General features: G+C 46.6%; 1 protein-coding gene across 3 annotated transcripts; it reads right to left on the bottom strand.

The window, feature by feature from the left end:
• Window positions 1-469: 469 nt before the first annotated feature.
• Window positions 470-8,760, bottom strand: slc6a1a (solute carrier family 6 member 1a). 3 transcript variants are annotated; one of them, XM_029833571.1, is made up of 15 exons: window positions 8,427-8,760; window positions 7,130-7,498; window positions 6,803-6,934; window positions 6,624-6,724; window positions 6,369-6,478; window positions 6,099-6,231; window positions 5,438-5,572; window positions 5,241-5,344; window positions 4,398-4,522; window positions 4,168-4,280; window positions 3,415-3,546; window positions 3,234-3,336; window positions 2,900-3,000; window positions 2,573-2,740; window positions 470-2,471 (listed from the first exon to the last, which is right to left on the bottom strand). In XM_029833571.1, the coding sequence occupies exons 2-15, from the start codon at window positions 7,347-7,349 to the stop codon at window positions 2,034-2,036; spliced, it is 2,115 nt and encodes a 704-aa protein (XP_029689431.1). In that variant the 5' UTR covers window positions 7,350-7,498; window positions 8,427-8,760; the 3' UTR covers window positions 470-2,033. The 3 variants fall into 3 exon arrangements, with proteins under 3 accessions (XP_029689431.1, XP_029689432.1, XP_029689433.1); XM_029833572.1 differs by lacking the exon at window positions 8,427-8,760 and adding an exon at window positions 8,281-8,419; XM_029833573.1 differs by lacking the exon at window positions 8,427-8,760 and adding an exon at window positions 7,965-8,158.
• Window positions 8,761-9,185: the final 425 nt, after the last annotated feature.

A 9,185-nucleotide genomic window follows, 5' to 3' on the forward strand; every position in this document is an offset into this window, starting at 1 on the left:
GGTGTCCCCCCCCCCCCCCCGCCCCCACTCTCATTTTACAACATCGGGATTCATCTGTAGTGGAACAATAGCCAATTAGAGGAGGATTCAGCAACAGCGTTCGCCTGATTGGCTCGTTGGGGGTGACCCAATTTCACGACCGGAAAAGCTGCTACTTTAAACACACAGGCTGATATTGAATTTATATTTTCTATAACTCTTTATTTTTCAGTCTTTTTCTGTTTGTATAACATAACAATCGTGCTTTATCATGTGACACCATTTAGATACATATCATGTTTATATTATGTTTTACATTAGGCAGTGAGACAGTTAAAAATATACAAAACAATGTTGCTTTACTAGACATAGTTTCTATTTTTAATATAATCGTCATAATCTTCATTGTCATCATCATCTCATATATTTCTGTAAGATATGTGCTTTAGCTTCTGTGATCAAAATATTATTGCAGAAAACAGCAACTCCATTTTTTTTAACATTAAACGATAACTTCCAATGTAATACAGACATTCACAGTTACATGTTTTACACAGTACGGTTTTACAACAAAGTTCCAGAGAAAAACTGCGGTAGAGTTACTTTATACAAAATTCACAGGACATGAACCGTAGCCATTTCACATTTTCGCTCAGTTGCTTTGCTTTTTTTTTTTTTTTTTCCTTTTTCTCAACGTAAACATGTTCTGCCTCGGCCGGATTCCTCTCGCGGTAGCTGCCATAAAGAAGCAAACTGACATTGTCCGAACACGCCATGGCGAAAGTCTGGGAAAATTAAAGCTTTGTGCTTTTCACTAGTAAAGCAAAGACAACGGAAACAAAAAGGGAAAGAGGCCACCCGCTAACCGGCCCGCACACGTACACCTACATATGTATTGCTGAATACATACCGATCAAAGTATAATTGATCGTTACACATGAACAAAAAATGACGACACGGAGTTGGTCCAGGTTTTTGTGCTCACGTACAAAGTTGTGTTTTGTAATCGCGCCCAGTCGTGTAAACAGACTATGGCTTTGCTGGAATTGATGCACTGGCTTAAGGCCTTCTCTTCTTCTTTGTTTTTTTTTTAGTTTGTCAGGAGACATTTCAGGTTTTTTTTTTCCACTGATGTTCCTGAGGAGAGCATGCAAAACGTAAACAGGATTGACTGTCAGCAATAAGGGGTAGTCAAGATTTCAAAATCACTTTTCTAACCCTGTTTTTTTTTTTTTTTTTTTTTTTAGCATTTTTTTAAGCATTCTTCTATGTACCCTGTGCTTTTTCCAACCGGACACTAAATGGCATAGTTTTTTGCTTCCTATTGATTTTGGTCCTCCATCACGACACATATAGTAGAAAACATCCTAAAAATAATTCTAAAAATGTCTCAATCACGTAAAAGATTTCCCTTTTTTCACCGACAAAAAGGAAGGAACAGAAAAGTAACAGTCTCTCTCACACATAAGACTGGTTTGCTCCAGAGCTCCTAAACGTGAACGTTTGACTGGCATTGTGCTTACTCCGAGCCCCCCAACCCCACTCCCACCTGCCTCGTGGCATCGTAGCTAGCCTCACAGAGTGCAACGCTTCGGAAAAGAGACAACTGCGCGAGGTTCGGTAAACATCCACAATAAAATTGACGCCATCCCCTCGCTCTTCTGTGATGTCAATTTTGTTCACTACTTCATCTACGATATTCACACGGTATTTACTTGATTCATAAAGATATTCAACAAATTTCTAATCTATATCTCTAGGTTTTCTTTTTCTTTTCTCACAGTATTACACAGTATGTTTACTTTTTTTTTTTTTTTAACTCTGATTTATGGTTGCGAACACTAACAGTCTCTGATATTGTTTTGAGAATGCAAACCAACAATAAGACATCGTTGGTCCGGGTTTACAAATGAAGGAAAACGAAAATGAAACATGGTTTGAAAATCTGTTTTGATCACATATTTCCCCTGGAGGTAGGTGAATCAAATAAAATCTTAGAAGTCCTTTGTAATGTTCTCTTTTGTCTACATGCTCCATGAGGGTTTCTTTGTCACCTACACACTGGCCTCTGCCTTGGTCAGGTTAGAGGTGGGGCTGGTCGGGTTAGGGGGGTTGACAGGCTCCGTTGGGCTAGCAGGATTGGGGGGAGGGCTTGTTGGGCCGGCAGTTGTGCTTGGGTTGGCTGGACTGACCGCGGTGGTGGTAGTGGTGGTGGTGATGGTAATTGTGGGGCTTGTGGCTGGGTTTGTGGGGCTGGCTACCGTGGCCGTGGCCGGGGCCGGGGTCGGGGCCGGGGTCGGGGTCATGGGGCTGGTTGAGTTGGCTGGAGCCGGGTTGGCCGGGCTGGAGGGGTTTGCAGGAGCCGTGCTGGTGGGGCTGGCGGGGTTGGTAGGGCTCGACAGGTTAGCGGTGTTAGTTTCCACCTGCTGCTCGGGTCCGTTCTCTTGAGGTCGCTTGACGACTGCGGGTGGCCGAAGCATTATCCGAAGCCGCTGTGAAGCAAACGCAACACGGTTACATAACGGATGGTTGGGGGATGTTTGGTTACAGACACAGATTAGGTAAATTATCATGCAAACATGTCATTCCCTACCTCTTTGTAAGTGCCCTTGAGTCCAAGATACATATAGATCATGTAGCCCGGTATAAGAATCATAGAGGACAGCGCCATGAGCCAGCCCACTCCCTGACCCCAACCCGGGAACACGTAGTCCCCCATTGTGAGCGGAACCATTTGTATGGCGCTGAACAAGAACACCCCCTGCGGGAGACACAAGATGTTTTATGCATCCTGACACCTCTGACTGCAGGCGGCACCGCTCTGCTCCGGCACGGCTGCAGGCTGCTAATATTGACTTTATTTATTGCTTTCATTCTTCATGTCATGACTTTGGATGTTCTGGCGTATCAGTTCACTTACGCCGACAATGAGCGGGGTGAACACCACCCAGCACAGCTTCCACCATATACAAGGTCTGTAGCCAATCATCTCCTGGATGTTGTCGTAGAACTTGTTCACACCTGGACAGACAAATGAGCCCATGATTGAAATATTCATATCCAATTTATTTCAATTTGCCGCCGGCCCGCCATGCATGTAGATGAGGACGGCGGGGTCGGCAGCATGGCTGCTCGTGACCTTGAGGCATCTCTGGGAAAGGTGGGACATTTTTCTGGCATGATGCGGCTTAAGGAGAATGCAGCTTTTGATAGAGGATTGAGTGCAGAAGTTTCAGCTGTGAAATGATACACACCATAAAACCAGGATATGGAGATGCACTCAAAGAAGACCAAGAAGAGCAGGGACATTCCACTGGCGGAGTAGTAGTCAAACAGTTTGAACACATAAAGGCCACCCTAGTTGAATGAAAAAAGATTATGAAAAAAAAAATACTGTCAGACACAAACATTACTGTATCGTCAATGATTTTGTACCTGTGTGATGTTTGAAAGTCCGATCACGTAGGACACCAGACAAACCACCGCGATAAAGATCTCCCGTCTACCTCGAAGGGCTCTGGGAAACTCATCCACCAGGGCCGTGATGAAGCCTTCGACGGTACAGAACTGAAACAAGGGAGCACAAAAACGACACGAGGCATTGTGTGGTTCCAAGTTTGCACCCGTTTCTTCCTCTTTGATGCGCTGCTGTTACATAAAAGGTACATGACTAATGTGTTCTCCAACAAATGACTAAACTAAATTGGTATTTAACTTGATTGTTGATGAGAAATGACAACGGATTTCATGGGGCGCAGTGTGCACCAAACCGGAGGACAAAATGCTAACGCAATCTTCTGAGTGACCAAGCATCAACGTCACGAGGGCCATTTCAGTAATAGTGCTGTTATGCAAAATCTTGCTTTGCTGCGACATTTAAAATGCAATTACAGTTTACGTCTTGTCCTGGTGTTCTAGCTGCAAAATCCCATTTCCCTTCCATGCTACCTATACGCACTCAAATAATAATAAAAAAAAGAGACTCAGACAGTGAAACCTGCAGGCAAACAGAGGCGATAAAGTTGCATTAAAAAGACTTGACAGCCAAAGTCAAAGCTCAGCTATATCTGTCCACAAGGAGCGAATTGCACGCTTATCATGCAGAGAACAGGGGCGAGCTGCATGATATGTACCTGCATTTGTAATATGTAGGTCAGCCCATGAGCAGATCATTTCCAAGCCCCTTACCTGGCTGTCTATCCCCAGCATGAGCAGCATAGAGAAGAACAGAATGGCCCAGAGAGGAGACACCGGCAACTGGGTTACAGCCTCCGGGTAGGCCAGAAAAGCTAAACCAGGACCTGTTAGAAATCAGGAAATCACCATCAGGGCTGCTCTGGCTCTGTGATCTGACTGCAGGCACGTGCACATTCTGACAGGTACGCCAGCAGAAGGAGGCACGTGCGCGGTCTGGTTACCTGAAGCTGCCACATCGGCGATGTCTTTCTTTGTCACGTGAGCCATGAAACCGACAATGGAGAAGATGACAAAGCCAGCAAACATGCTGGTGCAGGAGTTGATGCAGCACACGATGATAGAGTCTCTGAGGAGAGGAAATGAAAGATGAAGGGCAGAGATTTACATCGGCGTTATATATCAATGCTACGCTGTGTTAAAACAACCAAACCAGACCGAGATCTTAAAGGGCTCTGGGTTAAATGAGGTGAATGCAGACTTTGAATGCCTAGATGATGGCAGGACAGGGTACAGGAAAAGATCAATTAAGACAATTTTATGTTAATATATGCACCCTCAAGACACAAACTGTTGCCACTGTACACAATTATCCTCCAGACCGTCTGATAAATGATGGCTCAAAGCCTTTAAGAGGGCTGCAGATCGACCATCTTCATCATCTGATTCAGCTGAATCCTCTGCAAAAGTCAGCAGACAGAATTTAAACGCTACGTTCAGAAGGGAGGCTGTTTGTTTTCTGACACCACGTTTGTTATTGATAAAAACTGACTGCATAATTGCAAAGCAGTTTCAGTGTGAGGAGAGTTTCCACCCTGTGTGTGTGTGTTGGGGGGGGGGGGGGGGGGGGTGAAACACAGAGAGCTGAACGCAACTGTTTTCTGTTTTTATGTAACTGAAGCTTTTGTGACCCAAAACTATGGGGCTTCTGGAAGAAAACAGCTTTTTTCATTATCATTCTTTGTTTTTTTGTGCTCTACCACACACACACACACACACACACACACACACACACTGCTGGGGAGAACGAGATTAGCTAACATTAATCAGAGCAACGCCAGTCTTACCGGTAAACATTGTTCTTGAACGGGTTATAGCTGCCCAGAGCTATAAGTGACCCCAATCCCAATCCGTATGAGAAGAAAATCTGGGTAGCTGCATCCAGCCATACCTGAGGGAGAAGCACAAGGAGTGAGCTACCCGAGTTCTGCTCGCTCGGGCGTGCAGCACGTGAATAGGAATCACACCATAAATGGGTCATCACCTCAGATTGTTTGAGCTTTTCGAAGTCAGGGGTGATATAAAAGAGAATCCCCTCCCTTGCTCCAGGTAGAGTCACCCCGCGGAAGAAGAGAATCATCAGCATGAAGTACGGATATGTGGCGGAGAAGTAAACCACCTAGGAAATGCCAAAAGCCGTCAGCAAGATGGCCTCTTCAACAGATTTAGGGTGCGTTTGGAAAAACGTGTTACTAGTAGACGAATAAACACAGAGTTTAGCGTTGAGTGACCACGACTTCACTTGGAAAGTCACTGCAGAAGGATCAGAGGCGGGGGTGGGGAAATTTCTGACCACAGCGAATTTTGTTTGCCACGGTCACGTGACGCGCGACACTTTCGAAAATGTGGCGCCACGGGGGAGGAAAAGGCTCTGAGCGAAGAGACGGGACAGAGCCAGATTGAAGCGTTTGGCTGTTTGTTGCTCCTCCTATCATGAATCCGCACTCAGTGAAGACACGGTGCCGAGAGAACCGGAATTAGAGGAGCCACCACCAGGCGGAGTGGGATTAGCCAGGGCCAGATTTCCACAGCTCCTCTCTCACGTCAAATCTGGATCGCGTTGACAGCAATTCAAACGACGGATGAGCTGACAGACCGGAGCGGACAAGGTCCTGGATGCACCCAGATGTAGAGGAACATCCTACCTTTCCTGTCCAGCTAACCCCCTTCCAGATGCAGAAGTACACCAGGACCCAGGCGATGGCCAACGTTATCGCCAGTGGCACTCGGAGCTGGCCTGGTTTTTCCAAGCCGTCGGTCAACTGATGCATGTTGCGCCTGCAAATCAGAGCGAGCAACAGCGAGACTATTATCCACGGAGGGAAAGGAGGAGGCTCACATATCTCAGGGATGCATGCGGGGCTTTAAAGCACGGCTCTGTTCTCAAAGCAAGAGTAAAACAATCAATATCGTACTCCCAAAACTCCACCACTGCGCTGGTGAGATTGGTCGTGTCCACAATGGAGTGGTTTGTGTAACACTTCTCTGTGTTCCAGGGATTGTTGCACGAGCTCCAAGGTAGATCCTGCAAAGCAAACACAAATTTACAGCTTTATTTTCCTCTCTGGTTGTTCAAACATGACAGTGTGACAGTGGAGGAGATGTATAGGCTGGATGTAGGATGCAGCTAGTTCTAAACCACGCAATGGAGCCTGTTGCGTAATACTTACAGCGGTGAATGAGTTGTACAGGTAGTAAATGGCCCAAGAAATGATGACGATGTAGTAAATGTTCAGCCAGAAGGAGAGGACAGCAGCAGCAAGGCCCACACCTAACAAAAAGGGAGGCTCTGTTATACCCTAAAAAACCTCACAAGCTGAATTGTTTCCACCAAATATTTATGTTGTACCCTTAAACATAGGAGCCAGCTTCCACACGCCGAGTCCACCAATGGAAGTGTACTGACCGAGAGAGCACTCCAGTAGAAACAACGGGACTCCGGCAAATATCAGAGTCAAAAAATATGGAATCAAGAAGGCCCCTGTGTGGAGAAAAGTAGAGCAGGTTAAAGGTATGTTGGGCTAAGAACGCACTGAAAAATGGCTGCACAGTGTGTTAATGAGGGCTCCTCATGCACACTCAGTGTATTCATGTAATGGTCACACTCAATTAAATAAGATGGGCTGTGCTGAATGGAGCGGTGCCCGCTTAAATCAGCTGTGAAAATAATATTTACCTCCGCCGTTTTTTCCACAGAGATATGGAAATCTCCATACGTTTCCCAGTCCAATTGCGTAACCCACACACGACAGGAGAAAATCAAATTTTCCCGCCCACGTTTCCCTATCGGGTACTTCCTTCTTCTTCACGTCCAGTGACTTTGGCTTGTCGTTGTTGGCGGCCACCTCGTTCAGCTCCGTGACTTGGCCATCCGCTTTGGTGCCGTTCGTCGCCATGTCTCTGGATTTGGCAGAGGTCCTGGCAGTCGGACGGGAGGCTTCAGCACCAGTCCACGTAGACAGCAGCTTCGCGGTTTTGAGACCTAACCTCTGGACCGAATGTCTGGAAATGAAGCCTGTGCGCGCACTCGTCAGTCGCTGTTAACCTGGAATCGTGAAAACAGACTGCGCTGAAATCTGCGGTGACTTGATGAGCTGATTTGGATATATTTTGCACCGAATTTACACCTTCACTCATCGGTTTGCAGCGATGGGAAATGAATTAAGATGACCCCAAATTTACATATTATAAAATGCGTTCTAGAAATATAAATCGCCGATAAAATGAGATGTCGGATTCAATAAACGCCAAGAATATAGAAAAAAAAACAAACGGTCATGCATGACTTCTATTCAAAAATAAACATACGACGCACACTGACAACAGCCAAAACGCGCATTATTAGCAATTAAATACCGGTATGTCATTAACGAAAATATCAATTAAAAAAGAAAAAAAAAACTTTAACGCGATTTTCAGGATCCAAAATACGCACTTATAGCGCAAAAGGCGCTGCAGGATAAGAGAAAAAAAGGCTTTCGGAATGAAGCACAATGTCCACCAGTCAGTACCTGCGGGTTCTCCTGACAGTTCCCCGCGTACAGAATTAGAAGCAGCGGGGATACAGAGCTGTCTCAAACAAACTGGCACCGAACACGCATAGTGGAGACAAAGGGCTGGCCAACGCGTAAAAGCTTTACGCATCAGCCTGCAAGCAGAGCCGCGCCGTTCTGTCCGATCCACCGACAACCAGGCGCGTTATCAGGCGGGCGAGCACGCGTCTCCACATTTGCACCACGCAAACACACAACAGACGATCAATAACGCGTTTAATTGATCAGAGCAGGAGCGCGCCGTGCAGGCGTGATATTGACCCCAGCAACATACCGTCGGGCTCGGCCACAGCGCAGTCGCGGCCGCTGTCTCTGCGAAGACGAGCGGAATCTTGAGGCGACCAGACTTGTCTGAGGGTTCAAACGCGCACGCTCGCACGCACGGACAGGCGCAAGATTTCAGCACCCGGGTTTACTCACAGTGAACGTGGGATCTGTGCCGCCGAGGACGCGCTGCCTGCCACGAATCCCGAAGCGACGTATCCGCGGATTCCTCCTGTGGACGAAGTTGTAAACTCCCAGTATTTCTTGCAACATAAATAGGCTTTACTTCCATTAAAAGACCTAGCGGGACCGCGCGGCGTCACAGGAACCCGAGTCAGGAGCTGTCCAGCGGGGAACAGCGCTGAAGACCAGGAGGAGGAAGAGGAAGAGGAAGAGGAGGCTGATTCAACACGGGCAGCAGCCGCTTCGCCTTGTGCGACTGTCTAACATCAACAACCAGAGACTCAACTCCCATCTACACAGCCTCAATGTCATCTCAAAGTCGCCCTCCCTCCTCCTCTTCATCCTCATCCATTGGCTGCAAGGCTACACTTGACAGCATTTTTATTTCTTATTTGTTTATAATTTCAAACGTGTAAAAATGTTGGAATAGTGAAAATTCCAACATTTTATTAAAGAACCCCCCCCCCCCCACCCCCCTTTTTGCCACACAGACATGCAAATTTAATAATTCCTGCAAACAGACTGAAAGTGCCACCGTCCACGATGCCAGTAAAGATAATTAATGCATTTCCCCCCCATTCACTTTTATCATTTAACGACCATTAATGTGGAGGGAAAAACAACAAATTCTTCTGCGTCCCGCATCACAAAATGCCCCCCCCCCCCCATCCCCCGATAGAAAAGAACACCCCCTCCCCTACAGTATTCAAATGTATGGCGAAGGTGCAAAAA

Source organism: Takifugu rubripes, chromosome 3 (assembly GCF_901000725.2).
Source record: "Takifugu rubripes chromosome 3, fTakRub1.2, whole genome shotgun sequence".
Lineage (NCBI taxonomy): Eukaryota > Metazoa > Chordata > Actinopteri > Tetraodontiformes > Tetraodontidae > Takifugu > Takifugu rubripes.